At 44.6% G+C, this 22,831-nt stretch overlaps 1 protein-coding gene across 5 annotated transcripts in view; it reads right to left on the reverse strand.

Annotated features, from left to right (window-relative positions):
* The window catches only part of Dnm3 (dynamin 3), a 429,318-nt gene that overhangs the window by 246,137 nt on the left and 160,350 nt on the right, over positions 1–22,831 (reverse strand). For 3 of the 5 annotated variants that reach the window (XM_076872838.2, XM_076872840.2, XM_076872841.2), the window contains exons 11-13: positions 16,471–16,557; positions 11,478–11,548; positions 2,033–2,084 (exon numbers count right to left, since the gene is read on the reverse strand). In XM_076872838.2, the coding sequence (XP_076728953.1) occupies positions 2,033–2,084; positions 11,478–11,548; positions 16,471–16,557 (210 nt within the window). Of the gene's footprint in view, positions 1–1,152; positions 1,183–2,032; positions 2,085–11,477; positions 11,549–16,470; positions 16,558–22,831 lie in introns of all 5 variants that reach the window. The other 2 variants (XM_076872839.2, XM_076872842.2) reach the window with 1 other exon arrangement.

The raw sequence follows: 22,831 nt of genomic DNA on the forward strand, positions 1-22,831 counted from the left end.
AGATGCTTCTGACCACAAGGAGACCTTTACAGGCAAACCCTCTATAACATACCCAACCACAATCCAGGAACTGTGGGCAGTAGAATAATTTGCCATACCCTCTCATTTTTCTCAGTATTCCATTTTTCTCATTTTTTCTTATATTTAATATTTTTTCTCCTGGAAGCTTCAAGAAGCAGTACCCACCTCCGGGGAACAAATTTTCCAGTCTTTATAGGGCAGAGCTGGTAAAGGTTACAACTTCATTGCGTGTGTTATTTCTGATTCTCACAATCACCCTGCAGAGGTATTTTCTACTCTTCCTATCACACAAGTGAACAAACTCAGGCTCAATTTTTCCCAAGCCACATGGCTCCTAAGGAGCAGAATGGAAGTTGAACCCAGGAATGTCTAGTCCAAAGCTGTGTCTTCTAAAACATCAAGGGGCAAATAGTTGACCCATGTTCCAATCTTGTTCTTAACTGCATAGTGGGCGGGTAAGTCGGCTTCATCCACGGTAGAAATAGGAGGTGATTTTATTCTAAATCCCTACGCTGATCATTTGAAAGCATCTTTGTAATTCCAGAAAAAAAAAAAAAAGATGGAGGACTGTTTTTAAAGATTCAACTCTAGAGCCATATAAAATATCCATGTAGCTTTCATTTTGTTATTTTTAAAAAAACAACAAATAATTGGGATCAGAAAGGTTTATCAGCAATACAGCAAAAACCAGATGTTCAATTTTCACCCACCTTTTAGAAGCATCATCTATATTTATTGAAAATATGATCACACAGGGATGGAGCAAGGCTTGCGCCTCGAACAACAAAAGCACCGAAGGACAGAGGTGAAGATCATTAATGATTTTAATCATTTTAAGGCCCATTAAAATTAGAGAAATATCAAAGCACCCACGGTGTTAAGGGTTTATTATTACGGCATTTTAGAGTCTACTAGTTCATACCTTTCAGTCACAGCAAGTCATTAGCAGTGAAGGGATGAACCCTCTGAAGAGGATTTTTATCTCAGTGGTAGGGTGTTATGAACAAGACAACCTGAGTTTTAAAAAAATTAGTAGCAAGCGCTAGTTTAGTTAATCAGTTAAAGACAAACTGTGCCCTTGGAAAGCTAAATGAAAAAGCAACAGTAAAGCTTACAGAACTTAGCTCGTACAATTTGCCTTGAAGGCGGAAGATTGGTTCCCTGAAATAGCAAAGAATTATATGCTTTAGTTCAGAAAAAAAGTTTTTAAAATAAAGTCTGTTATTACCTCTTCTCTGTTCAAAACAATGAAAAAAAAGACAATCTAGAGCAGAGGTTTCAATTTGTTCAATAATTGTACCTCTGAATTTTAAAAAACACAACTAAAAAAAATCATCATTGTTTTGACTTGAAAAGAAATAACAATGCAAATATTCATTATCACATAAAACATAAAAGAAACAGCAAACTGTGGGAGTTAATACGATCTCTGCAGAGCGCCATTAGTCAGAGACAGCTGGTCAGCCCCCAAACACAAAAACTCAAAAGATCAGATCTTCTTAGGAATTCCCGTCTTCCTTTACCAACAGGAATTTAGGGTGGCAGAGATTAAACCCAACAACTGCCTTCGTTATGAGCTGTCCCTTCACTGTTACCAAGCTGTGCAAACGTGTGAACTAGTCGGCAGCACCAAGAAAGCTCATGCAATTATCCACCATGTGCCAACCTTGAACGACCCACAAACTCAAGGTTAAGTTCAGGGGTAACGTAAGCAAGCAAGAGGAGGACAGGAGTCAAAATTGAAACGCAGAGCAAGTAGCAGAAAAGTTATTTAAAATAAATCAATACGATTAACTGCATACAATAGCCAAAGAGAAGTGCAATTCACTCCAGAAATTTTAGAAGCAGAAGTTAAAAAAAAAAAAAAAAAAAAAAAAGCTGCATTTCAAGCAAAACTTGCACATGATTAATTTGCATTTAAAAAATCGTCAATCAAGCGATTTATCAATCAAGCGATTTAGTTCAAACTCCTTGGGGTATGCATGCACTGATTCTCTTGCATGATTCCTACCTGATTCCCAATTGTGGTTTTCTTGTGGACCTGACTGCTCCTCTGCTGAGCACTGAGAAAAGCAAAGGAAAGTAGCGCTGAAGAAACTCGTGTTTTTCTGAACAAGTAACGATACTACAGTAAACACAGGCTGCGAAATAAGCACGGCAACTGAGGCGGGGCTGGTGTAAAATATCCAGGTCAGTTTCATTCTGAAAGCAAAGCCAAATCAATAGGACTGCTAAGAGCAATGAACCATCATAGATCCAAACTCTAATAACTGCAGCTGAACAAACCTTCATCATTGGGTTAATGACAATACGAGTTGATGTGCGACATCCACAGGTACGAAGAAGAGTTGTAATGAAATTACGATGACGTTCATTGAGTACATACCATGTCCTAAGTGCTTTACAGATACTAGTGATTTTAAGTCTTACCACGACCCTGCAGTAGGCACTACTGCTATCCTTGTTTTACAGACAGGAAGTCTAATCCTTGGCCCGACTCTTTGACTCATCTCCTCCTCCCTGCTGGTCTCTGCCCGGTCTTGAGCCTGCCCAGCACACTCCGTCCTCAGAGCCTGTGGCTGGCATGCCACATTAAGGTTGCTTCCCAGGCAGCCACCCTCCGCTCCAGGACCTTCATCCCTCTCTCTGCTGTCTTTCCCCATGACACATGGTCACCTCCAAGCTGGCTCTACGGTTTCTTTGGGGGCTTATCTGTCCACCTGCCTCCATCAGATTGCGAGCCCCGTTTCACCCACTGCTGTGTCCCCAGGCTACAAAGACCTAGAGAAAGGAAAGCCAGGGAGGCTGTGGCCATGACAACCCCCCCTCACACGCGGGCCAGACGGGACTCGGGACTTGGTCAGTTTACCCCAGAGCTCACAGTTAAGTTCCTCATTTCATCCCTCAAAAGAATGAAGGCTGTCTTTGGCAGATCCACGGATCCACCTGAGGACGTAAGAAAACCCAACACACTGGGCTACTCCGGGGAGACAGCGATGTTCGACTCGACTCGCTAGCAGCCCTCGGCGAACCCTCTGGCTTCGTGGTTCATAGTAGCCATTTTGGAGAACAAGGTTGGGGGAGCATCTAAAATGAGAAGAGGTGGATTCCAGCCGTCCGTCGGCACATGTCTGCCGCCTGCCTTCACTCCACCTCAGGGAAAACCGCAGCTGCCCTCGGGTAGGGGTGGGGGGAGGCCGTGAAACCTCACTCTAGGTGGTTGCTAGAGATGTTTTGTGTGTATTTGGTTTTTCAGATTCTGATTTACTAATGCCACCTTCTTCCTTCCTTGACACTTGTTACACTTCCAAGTTTTAATTCCCTGCAACACCATGAAATCCACCTCTCTTCCGCCACTCCTCTAATCATCTACTTCTACAGCTTTGGGGTTTGGTAGGTGAGGGTGGGTAGGTGGGAAGCTTCTGCCTGCCCAGGCACAGCGAGAGGCTCAGCGGCCCCGCTCCTGGCCCTGGCTCTCTTCCCACCGCGTTCCAGGCCTGCTCTCTCCTAGGGACAACTGGGAAAATGGGTTAATCATGGGACCAGCTCCTGCAGGGCCACCTGGCCTCTTCCTAGCACTGCGTTGTGTTTCCTTGAAGGGGACATACTTTGAATAAATCTCTGATCTGTGACGGTCAATTCAAAAGGTTTAATGGACTCAGAATCTTTATTTTGGACAAATTACAGGGGTCCCACATAAGGGAAAAGAAGCTGAGCACAGGCCCAGAGCATGCTGACGACTCTGTGTGCAGAGGCAGAGTCGAGGGACCCCAGTCTCTTAGCTATAAATGGGGGAGGGGTGAGAGAGACAGAAACACAGAAAGAAGGGGAGGGGGGCTGGACTAGTTGTTTGGATGTTTCTTCAAAACTGAGGATAAAACCCAGGGTCTCGCGGGTGGGGCAACCTGCCCCTGAGCTGCTCCCAGCCCTTAGGTCCCTTTCAGATCCAAGACTCCGTGACCCACCACTTGTAAGACCAGGCAGAAAGAGAAACTGATTTATCTCGTGGGCCAATCTCAAATATTAAAACAGACACTAAACTACCATTATTTTCCACCGAAAGAATCATCTTTTTTGCAACAACTGGCCTTATATTCAAATACACTGTTGTTAATGATGTTTTTAGGTACTTTAGAATTATTTTATAAATCCTTTAATAATGAACTGTCTACTTGGAAAATATCCTTTATCATGATTCTTCTGTATGCTATGATGACTGAACTTAAAGTATTTTGAAATACTTATTTAAGAATGTGTTTACAAGAAAATTTTCAATTTAAGGCCTTGGACCTAATCTTGGATGCAGGTAATTAACTAGTTAATCTCAGCAACATTATAGAAAATACCAAGCAATCATGTTTTAATTTGAAGTAAGCCCAAAATTTTGGTTCAATAACTTAGAAGAAGATGGAAACATGAACAAGACGTAGCCCTTGTGATCAGAGGTCCACAGTGCATCTAGTAGAGGTAAAGACTACACCAAACACAACAAAAATGAAGATGTAATAGAAAGAAAAAGGATTCTTTGTTTCAAATGCAGGATCACAGTTATCTCTTTTGTGTGTCTGTGTGTGTGTGTGTGTGTGTGTGTGGTGTGTGGTGTGTGTAAGTGTATAAGTTCCTATAATGCATAAGTCACCATGGAAGAGACTGTGATAAACAATAGAACATAAAACCCATAGTAGGTTTATGCTGGGGACATTGTGATTCTAAAAGTATATAACAGGAAGGTTCAAAATTTTTGTAAAAATAAGAGTACACTAATAGACACTCCAAGAGGAAGCCAGAGCGCTCAATTGTTTCTGCATATTCTTTTCTATGTGCACCCACAAGAAAAGGCACAGATAATATAGTGTGCCAAGGAGGTGTGTGGTCATTTAACAACAAGTCCTATACATAGTACAGGAGTGATTGCTCTGAATGTTCAAAGACAAGAAATACCATTTCAGTTTGATGTGACCTGATATTTTTGGAGAAAAATTGCAAGATAAATTTTAATAGAAGACAACAAGCAACTGCGTTAAGAAAAAAAAAAAAAAAGATGATATTAGCACAGCCAGGAGGTAGAAAGATGAGGCATGCAGTGAATTTCTGGAGAGCAAAACTATCAAGGCAGAACCATATAACAGTAGACAGGGCTGTCTATGATGTCAAAAGCCATCAGCACAATATCAGTGCACTGGGGCCAATTAGCAGAGAATCTGGCCAGGGCTGTTTATAGCCAGACTACCAATGCTCATGTGCAATGAGAAAGGTCAAGGATGTGAAGAGGGACATCGCAGGCAGGTGCTGAGGCAAGAGTACGGTACATTTAAGGGTCCCAAAGCGGCCCAAACTGGCTGAGGTAGGAAATGGACAGTGGAGTAGAGAAGAGCAGGTGGAAGAGGAGGCAGCAGCAGCACTCGGGGTCTGGGAAACCCTGTTCATGCAGTTATCCTAAAAGTCATAAGGAAGCCCGGGGGAAGGAGAAAGGATGTGACGAGAGAAAGACTGTGGCAACCGGAGCCACAGAGGACCGACTCTGGGAGTGGCCATGACGATATGAAAAACCAGACAAACTCAAGAAAGGTTACGGAGGGAGAATCAAACAGACCCAGTGACAATGAAGGAGAAAAGGGCACAGAGTGACATCCAGGCTCTTGCTCTGAGCGACGGGAGTCACCAGCTGTGGAGTGGAGACGGGGGTGGGGGGGTGGAAGTCACCAAGGCAGGTGGCCAGTTTGGTTTGGGAAAGCTGGTGGAGGCTTCTCCAAGTACACAAGTGGAGAGGCCCGTGGGCAGCTGAAGGTGGTGCAGAGTCCAGGAGCAAGGTCTGGGTTGGAGAGCCAGCCCCAGAGTCATCCAAGGAAGTGGGCAACGCAAGCGCTGGAGTGGTGAGACTGGTCCGGCAGAGGCCGTGAGTGAGGTAAGAGGGCCAGGGAAGGATGCCAATCAACACGCCCTTTAGTGTGGGCAGAGGTGTATGGCTCCTGAAGGAGGCTGCAAAGCAGAGGCCACAGCACAAAGAGGAGACTAAGGAGGAGCAAAGGCGCAGGAAGAGCGGAGGCCCAGGAAGAGCAGAGGCCCAGGAAGAGCGGAGGCCCAGGAAGAGCGGAGGCTGCAGACACAAGGTCCCACATCTCTTCAACAAGTGTGGCTAACGATGCCAACGAAGGGCTCAGTTGTCCATTGGGTGACTCTTTTCTCTGGACAAAAGCATCTCGGTAGAGTGGCATGGGAGACACTGGACTACATAGGCCACAAGTGGGAGAGGTGGAGAGAAGAAAGGAGCAGAGTCTTTTAGCCAACTCAGAGGGGCTCGGATGGGTCACAGACAGAGTCCCCGAGAGACACAGTGTTTGCCTCTCTCTGCCACTAGGCTTCCCTTGGTCAGAAGACTTGGAAACAGAAGAAACTTCCGGAGAAACCGCAATGGAGAAAATACTAGCAAAACAGCAACATACAGCCTCAGGGGTAGGGCAGAGGGAGGAAAGGGCCAGCCTCTGTTCTGCATGGTGACAGCTGACTGCACTCCCTGAGACTTATCTCCTTTTTCTCTTCTAGGAGCCACCGTTGTAGGTCACCACCAAGGCATCAGAGAAGTCGGGCCCCTGGTGAAAGCGCGGCCACCTGCACTCCCGTTCTGCAGAGCTGGGCTGTCCAACACAGCAGCTGGCAGCCAGGGTCAGCGGCCAAGGCAAGACTTTCATCAGCCTAAACTGTAGATTCGTTTCCCCCATTTCACCAGCCACATTTCACTCAACCACTAGCCCAATGCAGTTTGTGCCACGGGTTCTGAATCACTTCCATTATGTGTTCTATTGGGTAAAGTTGATCAGAGTAGAGAAATCTTTTGGAAGATTCTCTTTTTTCACCCCAAGAAAGATGATGAACGCTTGGGGATCCCAAGAACACAACCCATCACAGGCAGGTCGGCCCCCAACCAATCAAAGGGAAACAGAGGGAAGAAATTAGTGAAGTCTCCGGCCAAACATGATGGGACAGCCTCCCACAGAGCTGGAGGCCTCTGAAAAGGGTCCCTCATCTCTGCAGACTCCGTCTGAAGATGCAGTTGAAACAACAGATGTGAAGATGGGCGTCTATATTTTAGAATGGTGCTTGGAACTCTGGAATCTGTGACGGATTTGAACGAGTGACACTGCAGTGTCCTTTCAGGCTGCTGGCGCCTGCGCTGCCACCTGGTGAGGATCCTGCTGAGACCCTGCACGTGGGTCCTAAATGTGGACGGCTCAAAAGAAGGATCCCGTATACTCCAATGCCCAAGCTCTGGTTCCATAAGAGAGAATAGCCTCACGTACACATAAAGAACCAGCAATGCCGCTACGATGGAATATCATTTTGTGTCGGGGAAACACCAAAGAGGAATGGAAAGAGGGAAACCAAGCTGGCTCTGGAATTTGGTGGCAAGGTTCAAACACATGCCCTTTGGGGCAAGGGCGGCAGAGGCAATTCCAGGGGATCAGGGACGAGAGGTAACGGACACTGTCACCCACGGAATTTCCATGGTGCTCACATAACAAGAGTTGAAACGCGTACCCTGTATCATTTCCACTGTGAGAAAACAGGTGTGGAGACCTACTCAGCAGACCTCCGCCCGCTGCTCACGCTCACGGGGGAGGGATTTATGTTAAGAGCCCAAAGCCAGGGCCCCTCTTGCTCCTAAACCACTGGATGGCACACGCTTGGTAATTCAGGAGGCAAACTGGGTCATGCACAAATGAAGAAGAGCGTCGGAATTTGAGATTTCACTTCCCAAGGCACTTAGCTAGCAAGCTCTGCCAAACTACTGAGAATTCTGGGAAGTGGATGAAGGGATGATTGGACCACTTCCTATTTTCTTAAATTGCAAATATTCTATTGTGTAAGAAAATATAATTTAGGGTTTTTCCCCAATAAGAATGACAGAAAGTTCATTTTTTCCCCCTGAAATCATGAACTTCTTTACATCCATACTACAGGTGAAAGGTCAAGTTTAGAAAGCAGGAAATTCCAAAGCAAGCCTACACCAGACCCTGCTTGGACACGGTACGCATGGTACCTATTTTACGGTTCATGTTTAACAAACTACAGGGAGATGGAAAAAAAAAAGTTCCACATATTCAACACGGCAGAATTAATTCTACAGTAGCAAGAAGAATTTTGAGATACTCTGAACACTACTGAGGAAACTAAATATTCTATTAACCTAAGTTTAGAAATGTGTTTCCCTTCCTAAATAATTTAGTACAAAAAAGTCATTCAGTTGAAAAAAAATCACATGTGTGAAATACTCTCTATGCCACCATTCTATAAATAACTCTGAGAGGTGGCCCCCCTCTTCTTTGGCAACTCCTTAAAAATCTCATGAAACAAATGCTAAGTTTTCTCAACCCCAGACTTTAATTTTCTATCTTTGGAACTTAAAAATACTTACATAATTGTCTTCAAATATGGCTTGACTTCTCTTCCTTCATGGAAACAGCATCTCTGCCAACTTTAAAATTGATAGCTACAACCATATTTTCTTAATTTTTAAAAGCCCAGAAAATACCGCAACCCCTCAAAGTGATTTTGAAATGAACATTTCTTCATCTTCGTAATTATCCCACGTCACACTGAAATGTACGCCAAGTCAGTGCACAAATGGAAAGAACATTCATCTCTGCGCCTTAGGACACAACACTGCCGTTGGTAGGGACCACCAGGAGGTGTGGGTCTGTATTTCATCAGCACCTGCTGTATGCAGAGGCTGAAATGCTACCCTGAACCCCATCAAAATACACAACTGATTCATGTTAATTAAAAATAAAACACTGTCTTTGGAGACAATGGTATTAGCAACTAGAAAATATTTCATAGTGACCATACCTAAGTCACCATAGAATTCATTACAATGTAAATGAAGATCCAATGATGGGATTCATGTGGGGTGAGTGTGTGTGCAGTGCGTGCAGGTGTGTGTGCACATGCACAGCTCTCTGAGTGAAGAGACTTACTCACTGTCACATAGCTTACCACGGTTTTCTAAAGAACCACTACATAACTCATTAATTTGACTTCGTAACAATCTTGAGAGGTATACAACACAGGGATTGTTTATTATTCCATCTAACAGGTCAGTGAACTGAGATACAAAAAGGCTCCAAGGTGCCTTGGCAAACCCTGGAAACGTAGCCAGGGTTGCTGACTCCCAGATCCATTCTGTAAAGAAGGTCTAGGTGAGACAAGAAAGTTGCCGTATTTCTCGAGTGGTTTTTAACAAAGCAGCTTTTTCTCTCACCAATATTACAAAGGTTCACAGTCATCTCATTGCTGGAAAAAAAATCCCCTGAAATGCAGAGATGCTGCATCAAAAGACTGTGCTTGAAAGTATTAAATTTTATATGCCTTTGGTAACCTAGAAATCAACATTACATTGAAATACAACAGTCTCTGAGGTAGATAATACCAAAAAAATCAATGGGAAAAAATAACACTCTGACCCATCTCTTTTGAAATAAAGAAAAAAAGAGAAAGGAAAAAGAAAAGATAATCTGATGGGGAGTTTCAAGAAGAATATAGGGGTGAAATTTAAATTCTAGCAATGGTTGCTTAATATGTTCAAATGAATCTTTCTAAGGCATTATATCCCCCCTTGGAGCCGGCTACCACCAGGGTGCGCTGCAACATCCTTTCCACTTTGAAGTTACCTGGTCAAGTTTGCATTCACGTTGCTACGTTTTTGTATGAACCTAGCTGGCATGTCTATAAAAATCAACATTAAAGGCAACACTCCTCTTATTCCAAACGACTTGAGGACTTGTCTTTTAAACTCCTCCAAGAAGCAAGTAAAGTAAATGGAGAATGTGCCAGTTGGAAATTTCACATGCATTCAGCCTAGCTCCTGAAAAGCAAAAACTTTTTTTTTTTTTTCTCTTTACTTTCCCCCAATACAAACTAGAGTGGAGCACAGCCCAGGTCACCTGGAGTCCACTGACCTTGAGGAGACCTGGGGGGGATTCTCAGCTGCACCTTCCATACCTGGAGGCAGGAATGCTTACTGCAGTGGGGTGTAAGGGGAGAGGGGCTTGGAGGGAAGGGGGGGTGCTGTGTGAAGTGCCTGGGCAGCAAATGACCACTCAGAGCTGGGTGGGCAGTGTGGCAGGAAGGCCCTCTGAACCAGAAAACGCACTTGCCGCCATGTGCTAGCAAGTTCACCCACATTATACAGGCAGGGAAACTCATCCACCACTCCAGCCATAGCCGCTGGATGCAAAATACATTTACACGCTAGCTAGACCAGCCTCACTGCAGCCTGGATTAGAATGGGGTAATTTCCTGTTGGGTAATTGGGAATTTTCTCCCTGAAACATGCCTGTAAATTTCTCAGGCCCCTGTGTAGTCCAGGTCACATGGTCTATGTCTTCTAAGTCAGGGTGTAATAAAAAAAAACAACATAATGTCAAACTAATTTACTTTTTATTTGTCCCTGTTCTTGAATGTGCAGTTCAAGTAAAAGGACAGAGACTTTTATATTTTATATAAAATGGATTGTGTTTTTAAACATATTTTTATAACTTTATTTTTATTTATTTATTTATTTATTTGGTGCTGAGGATTGAACCCAGTGCCTCACCCATGTTAAGCAAGTGCTCTATCACTGAGCTACAGCCCCAGCCCCAAAATAGACTGTTTTATATACTTGAAGTTGCAAACACTTGATGTCTGAACACATTTTAGAGTTAGAATCAAAGTTCTTTAAATCAAACAGAAACTGAATCCATTAATAAGCAAGAAAAATAGTGAATTCAGAGTCTTGCATGATGAATATTCAGCCCTGGATAATTAACCATACTGTCCACAGGACAGCAATTTGCAGACACATGTTAGTGTCAATCTACGCAAGTTGTTCGACCCCCCCCACCCCCCCCACCCCCCCACCCCCCGCCCCAGACACACATACGTAAATTATATACATTGTATATAAAAAAAAAAAGAGAATGTTCATCCAACTCAGATCATGTCTAAGTTCCAAAAGAACAGTTGTGTGGGTGGGTTTTCTATTTGTTTGCTTTGTTTTAAAAAGACCTCTATGTTTTGACTTAGGGAACTCCTAATAGTTTGCATCATGTGAATTTTAGTTGATATTTCAAACTAATGTGAGGAAATGTTCCCAAATTTTAAATGTGCATCTGTTACTGTTTATCTATGGGAATTTGAAGAAAACTTCAGGTTATCATCCAAAAATAATAAGCAACTAAAATACACATGAATTCTGATTCTGCATAACAGAGCCAACTTGGGTACCTGATAGGGAGAAGAGTAAACACCCCTGCCCACGGTTTCGGACCTCAGCCCTCCTAAGCAGATAGACCCAGTGTTCATCTTGATACAGACTCTACTCTCAAAGGTGGGGAGCTGCAGTGGAAATTCACAGTGGGTGATGTGGACAAACCAGCAGGAAGATCACGTGACAATCACGTGTTTCACTCACGTACTTTGCGAAGCCGATGAAGTCTTCGTGGTTGGTGTTGATATAGGAGACTTGAATGTCAATTAATAGCAGTACCTGCAAGTCAAAGGGAAACACTTCAGCGGGAACCCATCTCAAAAAATTCTCATATATTAACTTCAATTATTGCTTATCAATTATTTTTCTGTACTGAATTTTTAAAGGGAACTTTCAATTAGAAAAGGTAATATTAATTTTTTTTCACTTGACTCATAATTTTGCAAGGTAATAATCTATATTAAGGAAATAGAAGGGAGACCAACAGAGTAGAGGAAAGGGTTGGGTGGGGGAGGGACATGGGGAAAGAAGTCGACCAAAGCATGCTGCATAAATGTATGAATACATCACAATGCACCCTACTTACATATCATCATAATGCACATCTGAAATACTAATAAAGGAAGGGAGATCAGTAGAGGAGAACAAGCAGGTCAGAGGTGGGAGGAGGGGAAGAAAAGAGAGAGTCCTGGGGAATGAGACTCGCAAACTGTGCTCTGTGCATGTAGGAGTGCCGCCCGATGAATCCCACCACATGCACGGTGTGGGGTCTACCTGAAAGGAAAGTCTGAGTCGCGCTTGAAGAGAATGACATTAGAGTTTACAGACACGTGCCATCTGCTACCTTAGCAGACTGGAACTGTTCTATTCCCTGACGCAGGCATAACGTACAAAAGAAAGGCAAGGTGTATACACTACACCTCTCTGGGTTTTCCTCCTCTTTGAGCTCCCTCTAGGCGATCAGAAGGACTCTAACATCCAAATAAATACAGAACCTCTTGGAGGTCAACAGGCTTCATGATCAAATCCAAACGCCAGCCAGGCCCCTGCCACCCTGTCTCCCCATGGAAGTCTTCTCTGCCCTTGCTCTGAACTGCATTCTTCCTACCCTGTCCCTGCTGTGCCCCATATTATTTTCCTTCGTAGCATTACTACCGGTGACAGCGGTTTTTTCCGTATTTGGTAGGCAGACCTCAGCTGCTGTGGCTGCTGCGACATCCCCAGAGCCTGGGTCAGCGCCTGCAACATTGGGGGCCATCAGTCACCATGTGTGAGGAACCTACTGAAGGATGACCCAGGGAACGTGAAAACGCTCGAGTGATCTGAGACACATAAATTCTCAGAGATGTGAAAGGTCTCCGAGGGCAGACAAGGAACCAAGAGAGAAGAAGAGGAGAATGTAGGAACTGGAAACTATTAGCCAGAGGGTGTACCTGTAAACAGGGAATAGATCTAAGAGCCTCTGGGAGTTTATAAGCTGGCTGCTTTCCTGAAGGGCGCCCCCTGCAGGCATCAAGGTAACAGCTCTTAGTTCTCAACATTCAGACCGAATGAATGCTCTGGGAGACTTCCCTGCTCCTGAGACCTCTGCCTCTGCCTCTCCATCCCACGGAGGCTGCACCCTGTGCTCTCTATTTTCAGTGTTTACCACAAATGTGATTAATTATTCACACACCTTTTGGTTCAGTGCATATCTGCTCCACAAGATCGTAGGCTCTACACAAACAGAGATGATGTTGGTCTTGTTCACTATTTTACTCCCAAACCTAGCATGATACATGCAATAGGTGCCCAATACATGTTTGATGTTTGTGGCTTTAGTTTCATAGCTATCTACCAAGTTTGAAGAACAGTTTGTTTTGAAAGGAGCAATTTATTCCCATATAATTAGTTTGTGGCTACTTATTATTGCTTCTGACTCTGTACCCAGTGCTCTGGGCTCTGAGGCTTTGCTTTTGTAATGAATCTCAGCTGGCCATCTGACCAAATCCTACTAGAGTCGTAAGGGAGCTGCCAAAAACAGACGAAAAGATCACTCTGAATCCACTCCCACTACCAAAAATAAAGTCAAGGCATATGGGCTATTGATCAATAACATCACACCTGCAAAAAAAAAAGCTTCATATCCTTGGATACAGTTTTGTTTTATCTCTTAAAGGGAACTCTAGAGTGAGGAGGAGCGGTTATCACATTAAGTGTAGTACTGCCTTGGGGTCTGTGAAATATCATATTCCCAAACCTGTTTGGCAGGGATTCTGTACCAATAAGAGGTAGTAAGTGCAAATAAGTTGCTGCCACCATAAGGAGCAAACATCCGCACAATTCTCAACATAACCAAAGGCTGCCATGTGCACCTTGGACTTTCACACACACTCACTTGGACTGCAGTGTAGGAAAAGAATGGAAAACATGAAAGCCATGGCTGTTCTCATTCATATTCCTGGAAATTGGGAGTCTGAGTTCACCCCAGGAAGAGGGCCAGGTCGCATGTGGGGGATGAAAAGGAAAACAGCATTTTTTCACTTTCTCAAAGTTTTTCACTGCGCTTCCACCCACAGTTGTTGAAGGACCGTGAAGTTACTCCTGGTAGAAGTGGTCACCCACAAACTCCAGCACTTCAACGGGCAGTTTTTGCATGAAAACCCTCATCATGGCTGGCACAGTACATGCTCCAAAAACCTTTGCTTAGAAAACACCTCCCATGGGGCTGGGATTGTGGCTCAGCGGTAGAGCGCTCACCTAACATGTGCAAGGCCCTGGGTTCGATCCTCAGCACCACATAAAAATAAATAAATAAAATAGAGGTATTGTGTCCAACTACAACCAAAAAATAAATATTTTTAAAAAAGAAAGAAAGAAAACACCTCATGACAAACTCATGGTTTCCATCTGCTTGCTTTTAAAGATTTCCCACAAACACACACCAAGTTTCCTGAATGGAGGTAGTTAATAGTTCTATTTTTAAAAAAAAAAAAAAAGAAAGAAAACTGTAATCGTGCCTCAGTATAGTCCAGGTGCAGAGGCTGGAGAAGCCAGGCCACTCTCTGTCCACATACTTCAAAAGCACCACATGGCCCAAGCCACATAGAGTCCCACATTCAAATAGGAGTCCTGTTGCCTGGCTTTGAATGCTAGCTTCAGACAACCCAGGCACCTCCTGACTTGACTGGAAGTCGCCTATGTCCTGACTTTATAAGCCCCTCCCCTGACCCAACCACAGGGACTCCCCGGTCTTGCTGCTACCAAGTCCCCACTGGGCTGCTCTCGGAGAGTCCTGGATCTGCCACCTCTCTCTCCCTTCTCATGGTGCCTGGGAACCGCTTCTCATGCCCTGGGATCTGGTTGTTCCAGAAAAATGCTAAATTTGAGGATGTTGATTTAGTAAAACTAAACCTCGGAAACATGACACATGAAGAAGTCAACAATGGACTTGGCTATGACCCTGAAGATGGTTAAAATAATAACTGCATAGTCTTTCCTCAAAATTCCTTTGACATAAGGTCTCCAAATTATAATGTGCCTTCACGCAGGATATATTGTAATTGGAATATTGTGGACTAAAGATATTAAAACAGGCTTATTTACTTAAGGTCAGGTATAGAGTGGCTTTTGAAGAACTCAAGTTTTCTTGGTCCCACAGTGACCAAGACATTAAAGGGGAGGGGGGCAGGGGACAGAATCTCCAGCTTGGGGCTAGAAGCCAGGTCCCATGCTGGACTTCACTCCTGAGTTAACAGCCCCTTGATCACCTCCAGTCAGAGGCCCGCCCATTCTGTGCCCCTGGGGCTACTGCGGCTACCTAACAGCGGGAAAGGGGGGAAACAAGTGAAAACTACCAATACTGGTCAATTAACTTTCAAAGCACATGATAAAGAGGAGCTGCAGTGAGTCCCAAGTCACAGTGTCTCAAGGTCACCCCTTGGTGGGGCAGCCCCTTCCCCTCCTTCCGGCGCCCCAGGCTGCGCCTGTGCCCGGCTCCCTGGCTCTCCTTCCTGTTTTGCCTGCTTCCTTCTCCCCATCCCTCCCCTCCTCCTCCCAACTCGCCCAAAAGTCCCTCAGAGTCGCCAAGCCTTGCACTACTAACTTGCATTGGTTTCCAGAGACCGAAGACCAGCACCCAGCGTCCTTCCTGAGAGGCAGGAGACTGGGCCCAGCACCCACCACTGCTCATGCGGGGAATGGGTGTTGGAAATCTTTGATTTCCCTTTATATCATTTTATAAATCACCAAGAACCCATTTAATTTTTTTTTAAACATCACCATCTAGGTTTATTGACTCTGTTGTCACTATTTTTAAAGCTTGTTACGTTGTATTTTACTTTACAAATATTTTTTAGTTGCAGGTGGACACAATACCTTGATTTTACTTATTTTTAATTTAATTTAATATTTTTATTAGCTACATATGACATTACAATGATCATGGCAATTCATACAAGAACCCATTTAATTTTGGAAAAAAAAAAATTCCCCACAAACTTCCTGAGTAGAGATAGTTAATAATTCTATTTTTTAAAAAACAGAACTTGTTATTTTACTATAGTCTTTCACTATCTTAATGTTATTATCCTTGCTTAAAAACAACTTTTCCGAATCACAGAGCTCAGATTAGAAGACAATTTCAAGGTCATTCCTGACACATACATTCACAAATAGTTAGAAATGTTTAAAAGTGCGGTTCTTAAATGTTTTGTTTTTTTCCAATCATAGTTTCCATGGCTAAGTTGATGAAAAGCTATGGCTATTCTTGGTTTAAAAAAGAACGCTTGGCATAATATTTTAGACATTTATGAATATCCTGGAGCCCATATGTGGGCCCATTCAAAATTAAGAACCCCTGTCTCAAAAGAAAAATCCCGGGTATGTTTCTGGACTGGCGGTTTTCAAAGTGGGATGTGTATTTCCCGGGGGCGCACACGATGATCACTGAGTGTTGAGGACAAAAAAAACAGCAGCTCCTGTTGCTGTCTTTAAATTTCTTTCTTCTGCAGTCACTATATTTGCTTATTTTTAACATGCTTAAGATACTAGTAGAGTTAAAGCTTGTATGTATTTCAAAATAGAAATAACTCTTATGTGGCTATGTGTACTAGTATTTTCTCCATGGCAGGCTAGACCAGTTGCTGGAGACCCCCAGACAACTCTGCAGAGGGCCTGAACACCCCACAGGGCCCTGCCCACCACAGAAGGCTCCCCCTCACCTGGTCCTTCGTCTTCCCTTCTCGCTCACGAATGTGGTTGGCAACGATCCTTTCCGTTTCCTCACAAAGTCTGGGGAAGTTGGCCAGCTGTCAAGAAAAACAGGTCTCAGTGTTAATACAGAACTCAAGAAGCTGTACTACCAAAAGAGAAGTGGAGGGCAATTACGCCTTCTTACAGAGGGACGCTCAATAGGATTCTGGAAGCAAAGTTGACATATCATGAACTCCTGCAAAGAGTGGCAGAGTCATAGAAGAAGCCCCCAAACCATAATGGGCGGCAACCTCGTCATCAGAGAGGAGACGGACACTTCAAAACCAGTGCAGCAATTTCCTGGAAGGAAAGCAGAAACCTAGACCCTAGCTCACACTGTGCCCTGCACAGGTGACGCTTAGCAAGATTCCAGGAGGAAGAGGACAGAAGAGATGAGGAAAAGGGTCAAGGCTAACGTCCACCTAGTGCTCACCACACACCAGGCTCTGTGCTAGGCATGTGTTCAGTATACACAACAATCCTAAGAAGTGGATCTAATTCTTAAGTCCATTTTGTAGAGGAGGAAAATGAAGCACAGAGAGGTTACGTAACTTGCCAAGACCAAAACGGTGGGTCCAAGGTTTCCACTCAAGTCACAGGGGTTTTATATTTTTCTCTATTAACTTCAAGTAGCAGAGAGACTTAAACTTCTAATTAAAAAAAAAAAAAAAAAAAAGATCTTCAGTCTTACACACACACACACTTCAATTTTCTTCACAGGATTGGAGCTAAATTGATGACATTTATTATAGTATTAGTTAGAATAGCAATAAGACAGACAAAAACTATGAACCACCTACATACCTAGTGACCTTAAATAAACTAAGGTAGATCCATGTATGAAGTGGGATGTGGCCATTTCAAATCATATTTTGAATGATCTCTAATGACAGTATTTACAACACTAAGAAAAATCGGGCTATCACATATATAATGTGATTACACACACACACCCCACCATGCACCCTCATCTCCTTAAAAAATCCAGCCCAAGAACCTGACAGTCCCAAAGGTCTTGAGCATGGATTATTTCCTCAAATTTCAAAAGGTTAGAACCAGGCATGACAACAAACTGCAGAACTTCACATAAAAGTTGTAATTGCAAGACCTCTTGACTTACTAGTGCAGCAAATCTGCTGTCTGTGCACAGAAAAATACCTGCACAAGTTTCACGAAAGGTTAACAGTGATAACTCTTTGAACTATATGCACTTTCAATCCTCCATACTTTAAGTCCTTGGTATTTTCTAAAGTGGATACCGAGTACCTCTGTAATACTATAAACATACAGAAACCTAGCTCTCTCTCTCACCTCAAAGTCATAGTCCAGCTTCTCGTCAGGAGGCCCCAGCTCCTCACCTTAAGAAGGAACAGCTCTCTGGTAGCTGAATCCTGCCACGTGGGCTCATTGGGGAGTTTATTTCATGAATTATTACAAAATGCAAATGGAAATCCACTCCCATTCTGGAAGCATTCCCCAGAAAAGCTCTGCCACCCCAGACCCCTTTTGGTGCTCTGAGCATTCTGCAGATGACCTTCTGTGGGGCTCAGGAAAGCCTTCCTGGTGAGGGAGACAACGGGTCCACACTAGTCCTCCTCACTGCGTGCAGACCTGGGTGGCACATCTGGCACCAACGGCCAGCGGCTGCTCCTCTGCACTCAGGCGTCCCGAGTTTTCCTGGGACACCTGCTCTTGGGTAACAGCCCACTGTTCCAGAGTCGTGGAGAAGTAAGTGTGCAAGGAGCACCATCCACCAAGGAAGAGCAGTGCCTTCAACATTTAGGACATGGATCACAGAGGTTATTATCAAACCACTAAATATGGCAATATAAAAGAGACTGTTGACAACGGAAGGACCCAAGGCCGGAACATGGACCTCATTAAGGCCAAAATGACGAGAGTACAGTCTCCAAGAAGGCCTCCAGCCACGGACCCCAGCAGAGGACTGATTTGTGAATGCGTGTGTAGGTATGTATGCATGTGTGTGTACTCACATGTGTGAACACCTGTGTGCATCTTGGCTGCATGTGTGCCCGAGTGTACACATGCACACCTCTTCTCTACAGCCCAGGGTTCAGGTTTTCCAGGAGAGAAATCTGCCCAAGTCCATGACTCTGCACCTCCCACTGAACCACCTGACGTCAGTAAACCTAAATCCTAAGAGGAACCAAAGAAAGAGAAAACAGGGTACAAGAACCGCCCTCATGGAGGAAGAACACTGAGGACGACACCAGGCATCGCTGAAAGGCAGCCCCCGAGTTACAGGCCCTGGCCCGCTGGTCTGGAAAGGGTCGTGGGCAGGTAGAATTCAGAAACGCTGGTTTTGACAGCTGGCTCTCCAGAAAAGCCCAGTTCTTAAGACAGGAAGAGGGGTGAGGGTCCTGCTGACCCGCAGTGATCTCTGGTCAGGCTACCTGCCACTATCTCATGAGTCCACTGGACAGGAGGCCTGCCCAGCTTGTGTGGCTTTACTGTTGGTTAAAAAGATTTTTATTCCTAAATTTATATCCCACCAGTCATTCACTGGGCAGCTAGGCTCAGTTTGTGTCATAGAACCCGACATTAAAACCTTACAGGGTTGAGCAGCAGGTGGATCATCCAGATCAACAGTCCTACATGAGAAGTAGATTTCAGAAAGAGAAAGCTGAGGACATGAAGGGCTAAACCTGCCACAGGAAGGTTCATGTTCACCCCACGGTAGTGAAAGTCTCAAACTGTACGTCGGTTAAATGGAAAATAACTTCTAAAAAGCTCATTGTTCAAATCAGTTGACTGTTCTTAAACAATAAGGAAGATTCAGTGGCGAAGCAATGTCACCTGTATGACTTTTGGAATCACGACCCTAAATATGGAATTCTGGGAGAAGAATTTAATGATGTATATTCTGAGGGAAAGTAGCCCTGTAACTAACGTTAACTGTCTTCAATATTTTAAGTTATTTAGGGTAGTATATCATTATTTTTGCGGGACTTCAATATAAAAAATTTAAGCATGGGCCACATTTTTCTTTAGAGAAAAAACAGTTACTTCAAAGATATTTCTATCCAATAAAACAAAACTTACACACTTATACTATTAATTGGACCTTAAGAGCCAAGCTATTAGGTTGCTCCTGGAACAGGCCTGAGCCCAGGAAAGATTTCCTCAGCTTCCAGAGTAACTAGTTCAGTGCCTCAAGCAGCCATTCAGACTAACAGGTCACCTCTGCTCACAGGTCCACACCAGACGTCACTGAGGGGCGAGACTGCAACCAGGACAAAACCTCCACGTTGGCCAGACCTAGCACAACTGGTTTGGCTGACCTGGAGACAGGGGCTCGGTTTATCAAAAAGCTGTGAGTCTTCAAGTGTCGCCCGCTTGCGGCAAACTGAGCACTAACGCTTACAATACTCATAGAGGCACACGAGTAAATTTATTCCTCTTTCCATGAACTGGACCTTCCCACCAGGCTGCCCCCAGGAATCGTTTGTGTCGGGGTATAACACTGGATTTATTCAGGAGTTGAGAAAACTGTCCAACACAGCACATCGGCCACGATACGGGAAACATAGGTTCACCGTGTCCACAGTGGGGGGTGTTGGGGGGGACCCCGGGCAAGGAGCAGCTCAGCCAAGAACCAGCCACAGGGCGACGTTCTGAATCACACAGGGGTGGCATGATGGGGTATCCGGAAGACCCCGGGCGGCTGGCAGAGAGGGGAAGGGAGCCAGGTCCCAGCTACACAGGCTTGGGTAAAGCCGACGGAGAGAGAAAAAGGGTTAGTCCTCCTCCTCCAAGCGGGCAAACCCCCAAGCTCCAAACCTCAAATATTCTCTACAACTGCTGAAGGAGTGATGAGGCCTAGGATGGAAAGACTTTTAAACAGGGCCGTGAGGAGGACGTCAGTGTTACTTAGCACGTGCTAAGAAAGAAAAACACAAAGTCCAACTTTGGGTGAAATAAAACTGTTCAGCAGTCAGAAGAGGCATAGTCTCCTCTTAGGTAATTCAGAAAACATCCAGTAGGTCAGGATGGCTCGACACCATGTCAAAACGGCACCTGGAGGTCTTGCAAGGTTTCCGTCTCCTCTCTTCCCAAGTTACCTCTGGTAGACACATTAATGAGCAGTTAGAATGGAAAAAGAAAAATCAGAGGGTAGGAAGGAAAACAGAGACCATGGTAAATTATAAATTAAGGATTCATATACAGCCCTTTAATGAACTGTGAGATTAAACGGTGAGACTTGAATGTCCCTTTAAAATCAAGTCCCAGGCCTGAATTCCCGGCAGTACTCAATAAAAGGCTCAAATGCTAATAACCAGCCTGATTTGCAGGCTAGTACATGAGGCACTGACTACATACAAGGCAAGCAAGCACCAGCCAGTTGGACGGGCAGCACGGGCTGGGGGCGTACAACACAAGTCACTCCATAGTGAAAAGCCAGCACATCAATCAGACCTTCCAACAGAGCCTATTGGAGTGGTGCTATGTGGCCATCTCTTTCCTGCTTCAGCCCAATGGACACTCACCTGCCAGATCAATGAGACAAGGGCCACTTACACTCTCAACTGTTCAGTCAATAATTGCTCTTGGACACCGGGCTGTGCCAGGAGTTGCAGGGAGAGCCAGGAGCTTGTCCGGCCAACCCCCGCTGCCATGGGGCTGACCGCCTCCAACTCCCTGTCCTGTCCAGCAACAAGGGCAGCAAGAGACCCGAGTAGGGTCGTTCAGAGAGTCCAACGTGCCACGAAGAAGAATACAGCTTGGCAGGTGGATGAAGAGAGGTGTGCACGTGTGGGCTCAGGGAGGGGGCGTGCGGTTATGGAGAGAAGTCAGACTTGGAGGAGGGCACCTTTGGGCAGAGACCCAAAGGAAGTCAGGGTGTGACCTGTGCAGGTAGCTTCCACCGTTACAAATGAGGAGGGCAAATATCTCCTGCTGTGTGCTCGCCTGCTGAAGAAATGAGGACGCAGCACAGTTGTAAGGCACAGAAAAGGAGAGCGCTTGTAGATGAGAAGAGGCGCGATCTGCAGGCATACAAGCCGGCCAGGGACCTGGGATCCACTGCTTGGTTGTGTGGCTTCAGGGCCAGAAATCTACTTACCCGACATGCGACAAAACGCATTCCTTCTAGCAGCTCTTTTTAATAGAAAATCCTTGCCTCTATTTCTAAGAGCCAACTAAGGTATTTTTTTTTCTCCTTGCAACACTGTTTTTTTTTTTTTTTTTTCTAAATGGGGGTGGGGGGGATTAATTAATTGGTATCATGGCGATCCAAGAATGTGGTTTCCCAAGAGGCCAATAAATGGCACAGTTGCTAAACTGTGGTTAAAAAGAAAAAAACAACAAGATGTTCCTTTCTGTGTTTCCTTACAGGGACCTCAGGACCCTGTGACGGACACTGTCCTGGAGAAGAGGAGGTAAAGAAAAGCAGTGAAAATCAATGCCCACCAGAACGATCCCAAGTTGAGATGTCCCTGGAGTGAAGCCAAATAGCTCATAAAGCTCCCGCGTCCATGACCGTCCTCCAGGGCCCCAGAGGCAGCAGTGAGAAAATATCTGAGAAGAAATGCATTCCCCGGGGTTAGAAGTCTAGCTTTGTGCTTTGTTATTTGAACGCACATAAATCCCATATGTTTTCCCTGATGTTTATTTATGTGGCTTAAGGAAAAAAACATTTAAAGATTTTACACATAAGGCATTCAACATGAGTTATAAATCAAAACAAGGTTTCAAGTGTAAGTGTGTGTGTATGTGTGTGTATGAGAGAGAGAGAGAGAGAGAGAGAGAGAGAGAGAGAGAAATTACAATATAGCTGGAATAGTTATACATTTTTCCATTGTCCGGGGAAGGCTGGCATAATCATTCTTCTTATGCCAGTGAAAGTATTAATAACGTCCCCTTTATGTCTCAAAAATATGTTGTGTTGGACGATAAATTGTATAATCTCCTTCTCTATGGATTGTGTTCTGAAAATGTCAAATAATAAAGCCTCACCATACTCAACACTAATCGGAATATTTTGCTCTGCAAAGGATTTTCCTTAGACCAGATTCAACAGTTCAAGGTGGCTCTGAGGAGGCCCAGACCAAGACCATCAAAATGAGCAATAATAAATGGCAGATGCTTAAAGGAGAATCTGCCCAACTGTCATCGTTATTGAGGGACTAAAGTCCTCTTTAAAACCAAGCAGGCGCTGCTTTGGCGTCAGGGTAGCTGAGCACATTACGCTGTCACCAGGTATTGACAGAAGGCTCCTCACCTGGGCTGGTCACTGCGCCAGGTCTGGGGAGAGGAAGGGAGAAGACACGGCTCTTCTTTGAAAAGAGAGAGAGAGAAGGTGCGGATGGA

This window comes from Callospermophilus lateralis, chromosome 13, assembly GCF_048772815.1.
Source record: "Callospermophilus lateralis isolate mCalLat2 chromosome 13, mCalLat2.hap1, whole genome shotgun sequence".
In the NCBI taxonomy this organism is placed as follows: Eukaryota; Metazoa; Chordata; class Mammalia; order Rodentia; family Sciuridae; genus Callospermophilus; species Callospermophilus lateralis.